Source organism: Cervus elaphus, chromosome 2, assembly GCF_910594005.1.
Source record: "Cervus elaphus chromosome 2, mCerEla1.1, whole genome shotgun sequence".
Classification (NCBI taxonomy): Eukaryota; Metazoa; Chordata; class Mammalia; order Artiodactyla; family Cervidae; genus Cervus; species Cervus elaphus.
The window spans coordinates 2,302,755-2,319,165 of NC_057816.1; the positions used below are offsets into that span (position 1 = coordinate 2,302,755).

The 16,411-nt window shown below is 62.6% G+C and overlaps 1 protein-coding gene across 3 annotated transcripts in view; it reads left to right on the forward strand.

Moving 5' to 3' along the window:
* KCNQ1 (potassium voltage-gated channel subfamily Q member 1) overlaps positions 1–9,947 on the forward strand; it is a 365,808-nt gene extending 355,861 nt beyond the window's left edge. For 2 of the 3 annotated variants that reach the window (XM_043923794.1, XM_043923785.1), the window contains one exon: positions 8,711–9,947. In XM_043923794.1, the coding sequence (XP_043779729.1) occupies positions 8,711–9,153 (443 nt within the window). In that variant the 3' untranslated portion in view covers positions 9,154–9,947. The remainder of the gene's footprint in view (positions 1–8,710) is intronic. The other variant, XM_043923798.1, reaches the window with a different exon arrangement.
* Positions 9,948–16,411: the final 6,464 nt, after the last annotated feature.

Below are 16,411 nucleotides of genomic sequence, written 5' to 3' on the forward strand. Positions count from 1 at the left end.
GGGAAAGATTGAAGGCAGGAAGAGAAGGGAGTGACAGAAGATGAGATGGTTGGATGGCATCACTGACTCAATGGACATGAGTTTGAGCAATCTCCGGGAGACGGTGAAGGACGGGGAAGCCTGGCATGCTGCAGTCCGTGGGGTCGCAGAGAGTCGGAACCAACTTAGTGACTGAACAACAACAACACTTAATCCATACTATGTCCCAGGTTCTGGGAGACCCTCTCGGGACGTGACCGTCCAAGGCCTAGCCGCCACAGGAGGTTTCAGCGATGGAAGGGAAGCCCACTCCTAACTTCTGAGCTGAGGTTATATTTTGTGGTGGAGAATGGTTTTTCAGGCAGAGTGCAAAAATCCTGGGGCATGATCAAGGGGGCTGTGCTCAGGATCTGAGAGATAGAGTGGGGATGGTCAGGGAGGGCTGTGGGGGGCCGCAGAGCCCAGAGGCTTCGGGAGAAGATTGGATTTCACTCTGGGTACACTGGCAATCCTTTGAAGGGAGGCAGCTCAGCCTGGCTGCTGCCTGGAGCGAACAGGAGGCGGGTGGACAAGTCCAGTGGAGGTGATCGCAACAGCGCCAGCCGGGGATGCCACTGGGCTGGGCAGGGGCTGCCCAGGGGCCTGGATTCAGAGCGCATGCCCTAGAGAACAGGCCGGGCGTGGGTGAGCGCCAGGCAGATCCAGTGCTTCTCTGTGTGGGTGTCGGCACCCTTTCTGAGACGGGGGCAGGCCCAGGGCAAGTCAGAGTTCCTTTTGGGACCTGCTGGGCCAAGATGCTGTGAGACCTGCTCGCCAATGGAGATGGAGCGGCCTCAGGGAGAGCACAGAGCTGGGGTGTAGTGCTGAGGGTGTCTGTGCAGACGGGTGCGGGCAGGCGGGGTCCTTGGGCCGGGTGTGGAGGGCAGGTGAGGTTGTCCTGGCAGATGGGCACAGGGCAGGTGGGCGTGGCTTATGAGAGATCCCGAGGCCCAACCCGCTCAACGGTCAACCTGGACCAAGTCACTGCTGGGGGTCCCTAGCAGGCCCCAGGCACCTGTGGGGCTGCTCCCAGGCGAGCGTGTGTCTGTGGGGCAGGTAGAAGGGTCTTCCTCCCATCACAGCCATCTCTCAGAGGGAAGCAGCCTGTCCTCCTAAGGGGTGGTCTGCAAGGGCCAGCCAGGGACCCGCAGGCCCTGAGAGGGGTCTGGGGGTGACCAGGCCCTTGGCCATGCTGTGCCAAGGACCCAGCTGAGGTGTGACTGGCTCAGATGATGGCTCAGACCACCTGCCGCCCCATAGCCAGACGAGTGAGAGGTTTGCAGGACAGCGGCTAGGACACAGTCCTCGGTCTGCAGCCTCTGAAACGCCCACCCTGGCTGATTCGTGAGGCCAGACCAAGGCACCTGTCCCGGGGGTCAGGGCACAATGGCTGCCCCATCGCCCACCTCTTCTGGCCAAGGCTCACCCCCACCTGGACTCCACCTGGACAGAAGACCCTGGGGAACCGGAGAACGGCTGGGGTGTTGGTGACCACAGGACCCAGAGGCCTGTCTCCCAGTTAGGAGAGTTCGATCGGCCCCCGGAAGAGTCCCCATGCCGAGCGGCAGAGCTTGCCCTCTGAGCGGCCCCCTCCCAGCAGCATCACTGCCGTGGCACGTGCCAAGGCCCAGGGGCCCCAAGGTCCAGACAGACACACGCGCACCCTTGAGCAGCTCAGGGTATGATCTGGTGGACTTGTGCAAAGGAACTATGAGAAGACGGCCCAGGCATTCTTGCACATTCAGTCTCCTTATAAAGTTGGAGCACTTGTGTGCACACTCATCTGTGCACACACATCTGTTCACATACATCTGTGCACACACATCTATGCACACACTTGCCGACCAGCCCTCAGGCCACGCTACACACGTGCCAATTGCTAACAATAGTTACAATAATGGTCAACAGGAGACTTAATCCGCATTTGCTGGATGCCAAACCCCCTTTCTAGTGGTTTCTTGCATTCATTCATTTAATCCTTACAACATCCTCCTGAGGGAGACTCAGCCAACATGCCCATTTTACAGATGGGGAAACTGAGTTCAGGTCGGCGAGGTCAAGGTCATCCCACCAGCAAGAGGCAGAGGCAGAATATGAGCCCAGGAGCCTGCCCACCGCCCAGGCCCTCCCGAGGACCCTGCCCCACTGCTGTGTGGCCCACACACCCAAAATGCGTCCGGGGCCTCCCGCAGGCCACAGGGCACACATCCTGGCCCGGCCGGCTGCCACGGGCCAGGCCCCAAGGCCATCTCCATGGCCGGCTGGGTGCACCTTGGGCCGCAGGACCAAGAGCTCGGCCGGCCGGCCGCCCTGCGGACTGGCAGTAAAACCTCAGCAGCTAGAAACACGGCTGACTTTTCTCCAAGAGCTAAAGCACTAAAACAAAGTCATAAACACAATTACACCGTCTCCTGCCATAAATTACAACGTTATGAAGCGCTGTGATCTATTTCCACTCATACCCGGCTCTGTGAGACCAGCCAGCCCCATGGGCTCTAACGAAAGGGTGATTTATGGGCGTTATTCCCGCGCTCTCGCCATGGGGGAGGGGTGTTCCCAAGTCCCGAGGAGGCAGGGAGGCCCAGCGCCAGGGGCAGGACCCACAGGCCCCGTGCGTGCTCTGGAGCCAGCTGCCACTGGGCAGGGACCCCCGGGAACAGCTGGGCCCAGGCAGGCGGGTACCCTGCACCACCTCCCCCTCCCACCTTGGCAGGAGGGCTCCTGAGGGCGCTGGGGTCCAGGCGCTGGGCCGGGGAGCTCCCAGCATGTTTGTTCCACACGTGTGAACGGGGCCCCTGGGTGCCAGCCCATACCAACAGGAGCGGGACTCCGGGCCTAATTCTAATGGGAGGCCCAGATGAGGACGGGCAGACGTCACCCCATGCCAAGGGCCTTGGAGGAAGTATGGGCCAGTGGGGGTGGGGGCAAGGGGAGGGAGAGGGCCTCAGGTCAGTGCTTCTGCTGAGATCTGAGGGTGGGGGCTGGCTGATGCAGGCGGGGGGGCAGCAGGAGAAAAGGCCAGGCCTGGGGCAGGCATGTGCCACCATGTTTAAGGACCAATAAAGTTGCCTGGAGTCAACGAGGAGGGAAGAAGGGTGCGTGCATGCGTGAGGGCATGCTAAGTCGCTCAGCTGTATCCAACTCTTTGCAATCCCATGGACTGTAGCCCGCCAGGCTCCTCTGTCCATGGGATTTTCCAGGCAGGAATACTGGAGTGGGTTGCCATGCCCTTCTCCAAGGGATCTTCCCAACCCAGGGATCAAACCCACGTCTCCAGTGTCTCCCACCTTGCAGGCAGATTCTTTATCAGTGAGCCACCAGGGAACTCCAAAGAAGTGGGGACGGGGAGGCCAGAAAGCAAAGGGAGGCAGGTCTGGGGCCACACGAGGGACTCAGGCTTCTCCTGGGAGTGAGATGGGAGCTCAGGAGGGTATGTGATGTGAGCTGGTTTGGTTTCAAAAAAACCACCATGTAGAAGCACTTTGCAGGGGAAGGCCGGCTGGCAGGCTACTGGAATAGTCCTAACATGTAAAATTGGCGCTCTGGCCTGAGCTGGGAGCCATGGAGGGGTGGGCAGGTTCTGATGATGGATAGAATGTGGAGCCTGATGCTGAGATTGGGAGCCTTTTTCTGAGATGAGCATGGAAGTAACAGTGTGGGTGCTGAGAGGCAGAGGCCTCAGCAGACGTGCAGGGAAGCCGTGGTTTCGTGGTCTGGGTTCAGGCCTGAGGCCCCGCAGGGCCGAGCGTGCGGGTCTCGGGTGTGTCCCTGGCCTGAGCCTGTGCCCCCAGGCTCAGAGGACAGCAGACCACAGTGGTCACAGCAGGGTGGCCTCCTCCCGTCCTGGTCAGTGAGGAAGGGCCGGAGGACACCAGGAACGCAGCCAGCGCCCTCCCCTTGGTGCTATCTCAGCGATACCCCCTGCCCTCCACGTGGGTGCTCAGCATTACCTGCATGACCAAAGGGCCCGGGGGCAAAGGTTGTAGGTCAGCGGGACACCCACTCCCCTCCCTCACCAGTCTGCAGGGTGAGGGCCAGGGTCAGGGTGGGGGAGAAAGGGCATTCTATGGGGACAGAGAACCCAGAAGGCCCGGGCGGGGGTGGCCTGGGACCACCGCCTGAAAGCCGCTCCGCAGCTGCTAGGCCCAGAGGGGCAGGGTCGCCCTCTCGGAGTGAGTCCTTCCCGTGTCTAGTGGGACCTGACGTCCGAGGTTTCGGCCAGGCTCTTTAATGGGGGCAGGCACGGGGCCCTTGTCCGCCAAGCAGCACTCGACACACCCCGTGTCCTGCCCCGTGCTGGGGGCTTCTCACAAACTGTATGCTTGCGAGGGGCAGCAGCGGGGAGCTGCCCACCCAGGGGACCTTGGGGTGTGACTGGGGTCCCGCACAGAGCATGTGGCTTTCTGCTCTGAGCCATCCAGCCTGGGGCTCCCTTCCTGGCTGGACAGTCCCTCACTTGGGCTCAGCACCCCTGCCATGGGCCTCCAGACCTGCCCCAGCTGTGGGGTGGGGGTGGGCCCTACCCGGTCCCTCCATCCACGCCCAGGAGCTCAAGGCCTCGGGGCCTCAGCCTGTAGGCTCAGGGGCAGCTGGGAGCAGGAGCTTCTGACCTGGGCAGGGCTGGGCAGTGCAGGCCTGCAGCCAGGGAGCAAGGGGGAAGGAAGCCAGGCCGGCGGCAGCCCCTCTGTGCCCCTGCCCCCGGTTCTTCGCTCCCACCCTCCCTGCAGTCTGTGAAGTGGGTGGGGAGTGGGGGGTTAGAGCCATGTTGGGAGGCCCGCAGGAGGATGGAGTGGGCCTGAGCATCACGGCCGTGGCCCCAGGCCCGTCCCTGCACTTGGGCAGGGCTGGCGGGGCTCCGGGCTCCCCCGCGTCTCATCACCTACCTGGAGCCCCCGGCTCCCTGTGGCCCAGCTGGGCGCATCCAGCTCAATGCCTGGTGTTAAGCATGTTGAGCATCGCCCCCTGAGAACTGATCAGTGACCGTCAGTCCAGGAGAGGGTGCAGACAAGGGAAGCGCCCAGAGAACTTCTGCCCCGTGACCCCGCAGAGGGTCCCAGGCTGTCCCAAGAGGAGCGCCACCCCGCCTTCAGATGTCCCCGCAGGGACCCTGGGGCCCCCCAAGCTGCCCCCAGGACCAGGGGCTCCTCCCCATGAGCCGCAGGCAGTCGCGGCCCCGTCTCCCGCCCATCTTTGGCCGGGACCGCTGGCGGGTCCAAAGCTGGGATCAAGGCCGAGCAGGTTCTGCAAAAATTTCCCTTGAAAGACTCTTTTTCAAGATTTTCTTTTGAAAACAAATTCATAACCACATCAAACAGGGATCCCGTCGCCTTGGGTTTGATCATCAGCCGCCCAGGGCTCTCGAACTGGCTGTTATTCTAATTGCTTTTTTTCTCCTCCGAGGGCCGCGAGTCGTCTTATGGTTATTAATTTGGTGAGTTGAGGCAGGGAACAAGGGCGCTTTTGTTGGCCTTGCCCTTTTAGTCACTATCAAATTGCAAATAGTGACGAGATTCAAGATCCCCCAAACTGATGTGCCCCCGTGGTTCCTGGGGCACGCTGCCCCATGCCCGGAGTGGGCTCTGCCTTCCCCCCGAAGGTGGCGGCGCCTGCCCTGGGCACCTGCCTGGATCGGCGACCTCCGCAGCTGGGGCCCGGCTCAGGTCACTCCCTCCAGCCGGCTGACGTTCTCACAGTTGCTGTTCAGTTGCTCAGTCGTGTCCGACGCTTTGCGACCCTGTTGACTGCAGTCCGCTGGGCTTCCCTGTCCCTTGCCGTCTCCTGAAGTTGGCTCAAACTCCTGTCCATGGAGTCGGTGATGCCATCCAACCGTCTCATCCTCTGCTGCCCCCTGCTCCTCCTGCCCTCCATCTTTCCCAGCATCAAGGTCTTTTCTGATGTGCTTGCAGAGTGGCCATCAAATATCAAGTGAGATACAGGCTCTCTGCTCAGAGTCAGGGGTGGAGAGGGGGGAGGTGACCAGGGACCATCTCTCTGGGACGCGCTTAGCCCCGGAGAAGCAAAGCGGGCTCACCGAGCCCGCATGCACAGGCTCCTACATACCTGTCCTGCTCCGTCCTCAATAAAACCCACCAGTGGGGAGCAGGATTCCCCGCTTCTCGGCTGAGAAACTGGGGCCCAGGCAGGAGACCCTTCAGGCAGGGCTTAGGGCGGGACCTGATGTGGCTGCCTGGACCAGCCTGGCCAGGCTCACCCCACACCGCGGGGCTGGGGCACCAGCCACTGGGCAGGGCAGTGTGGGCTCAGGGGCCAGTGGCGGGCAGCAGGCAGGCCTGGGTGGTGCAGGCTCATCCACGGAGCCCCAGGAGGGGGCCTGGCTCGGGGCGGTGGACCCGGCCCACCCGCTGGTCACCACAGCCTGAAGCTGGACCCGATGAGTGAAGGAGAGGATCTGTGTCCAGAGGGCTGGGGGCCGGACAGGCAGGAGGACCCTGCAGGGGCACCCAGAGGGCAGCTGGAGGACCAGGGGGACAGGGCAATGGCCGGGAGGGTCTGGCAGGGTCTGGGTGGGTCGGCCGGCTTCGCCACTTCCCCACTGTCTCTTCCATCACACCGGCCGTGACATTTCACGGTCCTCCCCAGACCTGCTCCTCTCCTGTAGGAGAAGGAGGGAGGCCCAGGGTTTGGGCAGGCTCTGGGATTCTGGCCCGGATCCCAGCTCTCCCCAGTCCCCAGCAGTCTGCCTAGTGGGACCAAGGCGCCAGGTGAGCCCCTCGAAGCTCCCCCTGCCGTGAGCAGCAGCCCAAGGGTCCGAGGTGGGCTTGGCACCCAAGGGCCAAGGGCAGCATCAGAAGGGCCCGGGAGGCCTCAAGGGCGAGCTCACCTGCGCTGTCAGCCCCCTGGGATGGGCCCCTTCTCCAACCAGGCCCAGGACCCCACCCCTTCCTGAATCCCATCCCTCCTTCCATTTCCTCTTTTCCCGAGAACACCCCCATGGAGGCTTCCAGACCCACTTGCCTTTCTGGGGACTTCAACAAATGTTCAAGCACCGTAAAGTGAAAATTTATGAAGCCACAGATTTTCTTCTGTCATGTATTTGGGGCTTTAATTGAGGCCAAACCAATCAATACCCAAGCTGGGGCCTGCACAGTGAAGCAACATGAAGTCTTGCCTGGACCAGCCGGCGTGCAAGGCTCGTTCAAGGCTACCAGGCAACCAGGCAACCTGATGGATCTCCTAGGGCAGCTTTGGGACTGGGGGGCCAGTCCTGCCAGCAGCGGGGCCCAGCGGTCTTGGGCCAGTGAGAGGGGCAGGGTTTGGAGGTGATGGTGGGCGCGTCTCTGCCATAGGTCCCTCTGGCCCCTCTCCCAGGAGCACTTGCTTCTTCTAAGCCCAGCTTGGACCCCCCGCATGGGCCTCCTCCCAGGAGTGTCTGCTTTAGTCCTCATGGAGCACCCTTCCACCCCACCCAGGTCTTCCCTACATGGAACCTGGGGTGGGGGCTGCAGAGGTCCCAACCAGAGACCCCAAATGAGACCCTTCTCCTGGGGCCTCAGGAGAGAGCCCTCCTCTCATCCCTGCCCAGCCAGCCCCCCTCGTTCCCCTGACTCAGTGTCCCCCACGGGAGGGAGGCTGTGGCCTGCCCCCAGCCCCGGAAAACCTGACCCGGGCCCCCTGGGACCGGGCTACACAGGATCCATGGCCTCTTCACCCTACCGTCTTCCTGGGGCCAACACGCTCGGCCAGCACCCAGCTCCGTGCGGCCCTGTGGCGGGGAGACTGTGGCGGGCAGTGGGCCCAGAGGGGTGCCCGGGAGTCTGGCCGCGACGGCACACATTGCACACATCTCGAATCCCGCGTGTGTCCGGGTGGACACCCGGCCCTGGCCAGCTCTGCCCGCCTGTGCTCGGCCCCGCGCTGAGCCTGGGCTGAGCCGCCGCAGGTTCTCACCCCCGACGTGCTCTCCCACGGGGCAGCTCGGTGTTCCTGGGGCCTGGCCCTTATCCCTGACCATCCGGCTGCCTCCTCTACCTGCTCTGCCATTCCGAGGCTCCCCAGGGTTCCAGATCCCCAAAGTGGGTATTGTTTTCTGACAGAGACCCCGGGGGAACCGCTCCCAAGGGTGCTGCAGGCTCTGGGACAGCTGTGCCTCCCCCCAAGGCCCGGCTCCCTCGGGGTCGTGTCCTGTCCCCTGCCCCTGCTTGGAGGGCCCTGGCCTCCTCTTCCCACCAGGCTCACTTCAGCCCCGTCCCCTCCTGTCCATCCAGCCATCCCTGCTAAGGACCTGCAACCCTGGGTCCAGCCTGCCTCCAGCTCCCCTCCAGTTTCATGGGGCAACCCCACCTCATGGGCTTGGCAACCCCGTGTTCAATGCAGGAAAGGCTTTGGTAGAAGCGTGGTGGGCACATGGGCCTGGCTGACTCCTAGGCATTGGCACAGACAGGGTCTGGGTTTTCCAGGGACTAGTGAGTCCTCTCGTGAGTCGGGGATGGGGCTGGGACAACGGGGCAACTTGGGGCACAAGCCCTGTTGGGGGGCACAGGGGAGTGGGTGGAGGAGGAGCCCCGCCCTGTGACTGGGAGCCCTTCTGCAGAGATAGCCGCTCGGCCCCCGGGTCTCAGGCGAGGGCTGCTGAGCGGGACCCCTCCGGGCACGTGTGTGCACACGCACCGACAAGCACAGGGGCCATAGACGCCCACAGACACCCGGCTCACCTCTGCTCCTGTCCCCGCAGGTGACTCAGCTGGACCAGAGGCTGGCGGTCATCACAGACATGCTGCATCAGCTGCTCGCGCTGCACCACGGAGGCCCCCCTGGGGGCCGGCCCCCCAGCACGGCCGGGGCCCAGGCAGTCCAGCCCCCGAGCGGCGGCTCCATCAACCCCGAGCTCTTCCTGCCCAGCAACGCGCTGCCCACCTACGAACAGCTGACCGTGCCCCACGGGGGGCCCGACGAGGGCTCGTGATGGGGGCGCAGGGCCCAGGCCTGAGAGGGGAGGCACGGGGGAGGGGGAGGCCCACCCCACCCCCCATCCGGCACGGCTCCACCAGGCCTCGGCCACCTCTCAGAGGCGCGGTCCCACTCCACCAGGCCCCAGACACCCGGTGGGCCACGCGGTGCCCTGGCCTGGGCTGGGGGGCTCACCAAGACCACCCCTTCTCAGCCGGCGGGTACTAGACTTTGGCTGGGTTTGGGGGGGGGGGGCCACATCGCTGGCGTGACACTCAGGACAAGGCCGGGGTCAGGCCAGGTGCTCGGCCTGTCCCGTGTACGGCAGGAGGCGGCAGAGCTGTATGCCGGCCCCGGGGGCTTCCTGCGGGAAGACGGGGGACAGCCTGGACAGGGTCTGTGAGGACCCTCCCCCAGTCTCAGATCCAGGACCCGGGGGGGGGACCCTGGGAGGCGGCAGGCAGGGCAGGGCAGGCCCAGCCCAGCCGAACAAATGAGGCCCACAGTCGAGGCCCGATCGTGGCCCAAGAGCCCATCCCAGGACCCCGGAGCGGGCCTGGCTCCCTCACGCCCCAGAGATGCTGACCCTGGCAGGAGCTGGCGGAGCAGCTCCTGAGGCCACAGCTTCCAATGGGAGGGACAGGCCCACCACTGCCCAGAGCTCTTCACTGGGGGGGCACCGTCCAGCAGCAGAATAGGGGTGCTCAGGCCCCCACTCTGGACTGGCAGCTTCGCCTACCCATTCCGGAGAAAAGAGGAGGGGCCCCGAGCCCGCTCCATGTGCAGGCCCGCCTCCAGGTCCCTCCCGGTCCGAGCCACTGGACAGACGGTCATCCCCCCTCACCACAGGGGAGCAGATGGGCATCACCATCTCTAACAAGATATGTGTCCTCCTGGGCGCTCCGCCCCACCAAAATCAGAATACCTTGTGGTGATTTGGAATCTGTGCTTTAATGAATTTCACGGTGTGATTTTGATTCTTAATCATGCAGGTTTTTCCTAATAAACATGGAATCACAAAATTTAACTTGCCCGGTTCTCGCCTCCACTCCTGGGGGAGCAAGCACCCATCTTTGGGACAACCTGTCCTCCCACAGAGCTGCCACCCACCCCTCAACACCCCAGCAACACTCACCCCATCCGCACCCACCCCGGTGAGGGGAGGGGGCAGGAAGCCCCAACCCACTGGCCTGGTCTGGGACCCAGGAGCACCTTGAGGCCAGGCTGCTCCTGCCCCTGCCCACCCAGGTCAGACCCCAGCCCACCCCTGAGCTTTGCCTGCTGGTGCCTTTTCTGGGAGACTTTTTCCCATTCCCTGTCCATCAGTTGAAACCGTTTCCTTGGTCTCCAGCCAGGCTCAAAGCCCACTCCTGCAGGAAGCTCTCCCTGACAGCGCCTCATAAGACCAGTCCCCCTGCCCAGGCTTGTGACGCTTCAAGGGGGAAGTGGTGATCAGGCGGGGTCATGGCCCCCCCGACAAGCAGCTTGGGCACCCTGTTTTCAGGGCATGTACCCCACACACACTTCTCAGGCCTCGAGGCTTAATGCCTAATTCCTGCCCACCTCCCACGGCTGCCCATGGGTATCTGGGCCCCTCACTCCTCTGGGGCCTGCTCTTTTCTCCCTGGGCCTGCCTGGAGCCCTTGTGGCTGACAGCCCTGGGAGGCAGGTGCCCAGGTGGATGCTGACCTGCTGGTCCTCGCCGAATGGCGGCTGGGGCCCGGTGGGAGGGGAGGGGCCTGGGTCCCGCTTTGCAGAGCCCCAGGGGCTCCCTCAGAGTCCAGCCCTGGCTCCCACCGGGGGAACCGTCTAGCCCACCGAGCACTGGCCGGTGCGGGGGAGGGGAGAAGGGGCCGTGAAGGCCGGGGCCTCCCTGCCCCTCGCCCCTGGGGGGAGGGGCGAGAGCAACAATTACTGGAAAGGCAAAAGCTGTTGTTTCCTTGTTGAGTAAATATTTGTGGAAACCCCAGGAGGCGGCTGGCGGGAGAGCAGGCCCTCCACGGAGCCCCCGCCCCGCCCGCCGCCGGGCACGGCCCCCAGCCCGAGGGGCGCTCGCTCGGGCCGCCCATCTGGGCCGGGCGCGGCCCCTGCACCCAGCCCGGCTTTGTTTGGCGTATTATCGACTGCACACACAGTGTCCGAGCGCTTCACTCCTCGACGGGCCATTGCAGCCCTCTCGGGTGTGAAATGCAATTTACCTGAAATAAAGCCCAATTATGGAATTAGCTAATTAAAGCCGCGGCGGAGGCTGGGCCGGCCGGCCGGCGCTCGGTGCCCGCCGGTGCCCGCAGTCTGAGGGAGCAGATGGCGCCCCGGCTGGCCACGGGGCCGCATTCCTTCACTCGGCCGATAACTGACTCACACAGCACTCGGCCATCTGGTGGATGACACGTCCTGTGTGCCCCGGACAATGGCCCGGCGGACCTCTCCCGGAGAGGGCCGTCGCCCGGGCAACGGTGGCATGTGCAGCCCAGACCCCTTCCCAGCCCCGCCCCCGCCCCTTTGTGGGCCTCGCCCGGCTGCCCGGCCGCTCCCGCTGACAATGTCCGTGAGCATTTGTCCCCCGCGTCCGGCCTTTGTCTCCCAGTTGGGCTTCCTTGTTGGGGTCCTCGGTGCCCGATGGGTGCTGAGCGCATCTGCTGGAGGGACGGGGTGTGGGGGCCCCGGGGGCCGCTCCGGCCTGCCTCCTGGGACGCCCACCTCCTCTGCCCGCGCCCCTCCCCCACTGGTGCCCCCCGGAACGGGGCGGAAGGGGTGGCACCTGGAGGTCCAGTCTCTGAGACCAGTGTCCGCCCCCAGAGGTCCTCCAGTCTTGGTTGGGGGCCGGCCTGAGCCGCTTGCCCCCTCCCCAGCCGGAGCAGCGGGAACAGAGTGCCTCTCAAAGGGGCGTGGGGGAGGGGCTGATGACGGTAAGACGTGTAAGGTCTAGGACCGGTCATGCACACAGTAGGCACTTACTAAAGACAACTGGTCCAGGAGGTGCCTGCTTCTGGGGTCTACCTCCTCATTACACCCCACATGCCCGACTCGTGTGCCCCTCAGAGTGACTTCCTCTCCCCTCCTGAATCCAGCCTCACCCGCCAGGTCCCCGTCGGAGCCAGGGCAAGCTGTCCACACCCCGCTGTCCTGCGGCCTCGGCAGCTCCGGCCCCCACTGCCCAGGCCTTCCCCTCTCAGCCGTGCTGTCTCCAACCAGGCTGACCCCGCGTCTGACAGCTGGGTCTTGCACCTTAGCGGAGCCCCGAGTCGCCAGCAGCCACAGCCCCCTCCCCACTCAGGACCGTTTTGGCAGGCAGCCCCCTCCTGGGCAGGGTCAGGCGCTGTGCCCTCCCGCCTGCCCTGGAAAAGGCTGTGTGCTGGGACTTCGAGGCCCCCAGGGGAGCTAGAGCCCAGGAGCGCCTGGCACAGGGCTGGGTCCACCAGGACTCGAGAAGTGCCAGTTAAATTGAGGGGTAAAAGTGGAGCTTGAAACTGGACAGCTACAGGTAAAAGAATGAAACTAGAACACCTCCTAACACCACAAGCGAAAATAAACTCAAAATGTAAGGCCAGAAACTGCAAAGCTCTTAGAGGGAAATGTAGGCAGTACACTCCCTGACACAAAATCACAGCAAGATCCTCTATGACCCACCTCCTAAAATAATGGAAATAAAAACAAAAATAAACACATGGGACCTCATTAAAGTTTTGCACAGCAAAGGAAACTATAAACAAGGTGAAAAGAAACCCTCAGAATGGGAGAAAATAATAGCAAATGAAACAACTGACAAAGGATTAATCTCCAAAATACACAAGCAGCTCATGCAGCTCAGTACCAGAAAAACAAACAGCCCAGTCAAAAAGCGGACAGACGACCTAGACAGACATTTCTCCAAAGCAGACATACAAATGGCTAATAAACACACAAAAAGAGACTCAATATCACTCATTGTTAGAGAAATGAAAATCAAACCTATGGTGATATATCACTTCACACCAGGTCAAAAAATCTATAAACAATAAATGCTGGAGAGCGTGTGGAGAAAGGGAACTCTCTTGCATTGTCGGCAGGAATGCACATTGATACAGCCACTGTGGAGAATAGCATGGAAATTCCTTAAAAATGAGGGATAAAACTACCATGTGACCCCACAGTCCCACTGCTGGGCATATATCCTGAGGAAACCAGAGCTGAAAAAGACACATGTACCCCAGTGTTCATTGCAACGCCACTGACAACAGCTAGGACAGATGAATGGATGAAGAAACTGTAGTCTATACACACAATGGAATATTACTCAGCCATAAAAAGAAATGCATTGAGTCTGTTCTAATGAAGTGGATGAACCAAGAGCCTGTTATACAGAGTGGAATAAGCCAGAAGGAGAAAAACAACTATTGTGTATTAACGCGTGTACATGGAGTCCAGAAAGATGGTGCGGATGAGCCTGTGCTCAGGGAAGCAGTGGAGATGCAGACGTGGAGGACGGGCGTGTGGACGCAGAGGAGGACGAGAGGGTGGGACGGATGGACGGAGTAGCTCGGAAACACGTCCATCACTGTGTGAAACAGGCAGTGGGAACTCGCCGTGTGCCGCAGGGGGCTCAAGCCCCGCACTCTGGGACAACCTAGAGGGGTGGGCTGGGGGGAGGGGGAGGGAGGGTCAAGAGGGAGGGGACAGATGCATGCCTACGGCTGATTCACGCTGACGTATGGCATAAACCAACACAACACTGTGAGGCAAGCGTCCTCCAATTAAAAATAAATAAACTTTAAAAAAATTGAGTTTGGAAGGAGGCTACAGGCGCTGCAGACACGCCCAGACCCAGCAGGGGCACTGACTGGGGGATACGGGCCGTGCCGTGTGACGAGAGCCTGGGGAGGGGCGGGCCACGTGGGCCCTGAGAGAGGGTCAGGTGTGCATGCTGCCCGGGGGGCCGGACAGCTGGGCTGGGGTGGGCTGGGGTGGGGTGGCAACGGCAAGCATAGGCCAGGGTCTCAGGACGGCCCCTGCACACCGCCCTGAGCCAGCGTTCACCCGGTGGGGACCTGCTGGGTCACCTGTGCGGCCAGACACCCCCTTCCAATCACGAAGCCAGTCCCCAGTGTGCGAGGCCCTTCCTAGATCCCCAGAACCCTGGCCCCCAGGACAGCCCACAGGGCCCCAGACCCCAGGGCTCACTGGGGCTCTGAAAGGGGGCCTGTCTCACCACTCCCAGCCCCAGCAGTGCCCCTCTGGGCTGTGGCCCCGGGGACCTGGGGGGCTGGGGAGACCAGGCCCGGCACGGGTCAGCTGGGCGGCCAGGCCTGGAGCACGCTCAGAGCAGCCGGGCCTGGACAAACAGTTCAGCTCCCATTGACCTCTGAGAGCCGGGGGCCAGAGGCCGGGCCCTCTGGAAGCTGCCCGCCCCCATCCAGGCCCCTTCCGACCTCACCGCGAGGCAGAACGCAGGCGGGCGGGCAGAGGGCCTCCCGGGCGGGCAGCCCCAGGGCCCAGGAGCAGGCGACCGCTGACCCCGCCGGCCAGCTGCTGCGTCTTCACCTGCTCCGGCTCCAGCAGTCCATGCCTGGGGGGTGAGGGGGCTGGGGGAGGGCGCAGTGGCTCTTGACTCTGATCGGGGATGTTGGCCTGAGGAACGGTTTTCTCTAAAGCTGGGGTCCTGCCAGCTGTACCCCACCCCAAGACCTCTGAGGCCAGGACCCCAGCCCTTCGCTGCCCAGACCTCAGGTGCCAGCTGGGTGACAGGAGGGAGGGGTCCACTCTGAGCCCCCGGCCCTTCTCTCTCAGCGGGTCCCTCTGCGGGTCCCTGCAGCCCACACCCGCCCCAGGATGGTGAGAGAGGGGGAACGCCCTGCTCTGGGCAGACAGGGCAGACGCCAGAGAAAGCCCAGACACCCTGTCCTCACGCTCACTGTTCAGCCTACGCCCCGAGCCTTTGTCCCACCTCTGTGGTACCCAGAGTCACACCTGCCCCGCCCCCTACCCACCTCTGGGCACTGACCCCGCAGCCGGACCAGGCGCAGAGCCAGCCCAGGACAGGTGCCCACTGGGGGCCTGGCACACCCGCTCCTCCGGCCTCTGGGTGTGGACTCCAGGCTCATGGCGCGGGGTGTCGATCCTGAGTGGAAACCATGTCACTGGGATGCAGCAGTAACCCCCGCCCCCTCCACACGCCGCTCTCAAACTCTCCCCGGGTTTCTCGCCTGCAGGGAGCGTGTGCTTTTTCTGAGCAACATCAGAGCGGGAGGCACGGGCTGCCCGGACGAGGCAGGCGGCAGCCTAGCCTTCCTGCCCAGCCTGCGGCCCCCGGGAGCTGGTGGAGGCAGAGCACGTGCGAACAGGGGGATGGGGTGCTTGGGGGGCACACAGATCGTGCCAAGGGGAGGGAGGTGCCTAGAGTAGACAGGCCTCAGGGCACATGAGTCCTCCCCATCCCCAACCCCCCAGTGCGAACAGGGGAAATGAGGCCCAAGGCAGGGCCAGCCCCACATAGCACCAGGTTTTGTGAATTTGCATCAGAAAAAGCCTCAGAGAAGAACAAGACTGTCAGTGGCAGAGAAGTTTTGGGGAGGGGAGCCAGGAAGCCAGAGAGCAGGGAGGAATGGGCTGGCTAAAACAAAGAGATGGCCTTCTCAGACTGGATGGTGAGGCCAGAGAGGCCAGATCCAAGGAGTGTAGCTAGTGGCCAGTGGGGAGGAATATAGCTAAAAACAACCAGCAGAGAATTCCCAGGCAGTATGAACAGAGCTCCTCTGCTGGCCCACCCGGGCCAGAGAGCCGGGAAACACTGTGCCTACCCAACGCATCCAAATGCAGCGGGTCCAGCAGGACATGCCCGTCGGCTCCAAGAAGGCTGCCACTGCGCCTGCCATGAAGGAAAATTCCAAACTCCCTTTGAATCTTCAAGAGACTCTGTTACAAGCCTAACTACTGATTCAATCTACCAAACCTCATTGAGTTCCTTTTAGTTGTTTCTTAGCTTTATTCCTCCCCACTGCCCACTCCTCACACACACACGCGCACACACACACACACACACACACAATACAAGCATGTTCCCATTCTGACTCAGCCACTGAGTGCCAAGATGCACGCTAGCTGTGGGTCCTTGGGCAGCGCCCCCAGGCTCTCATGAGCTTCAGATCACCTTTGCGGCCCCACCTTCTCAAAGCTGCCAGCAGGGCGCAAAGCCTAAGAGAAGACAGGACAAAAGCCCCAGGAGCCTCACACCCAGGCACCAGCGGCAGAGCTCAGTGAGATCAGGGAGAGGCAGCAAGCCCAGCAAGATGACTTTACACAACTGCAACACACAACATACACACATCGCTGCTACAAAGACGTCTCCAGGGCAAACTCACACTGAGCGGGCCCCTGCCGGACCTTCCACTTGACGGGCCCGCTCAGGTCACCCGATGGGGCGAGGCCCACATCACCATCCGGCTGTCCCGGAACAGCGGCCCAGGGTCCACGGGGACGGTCAGCCCCCGCCGCAAGGCCGAGGCACCCT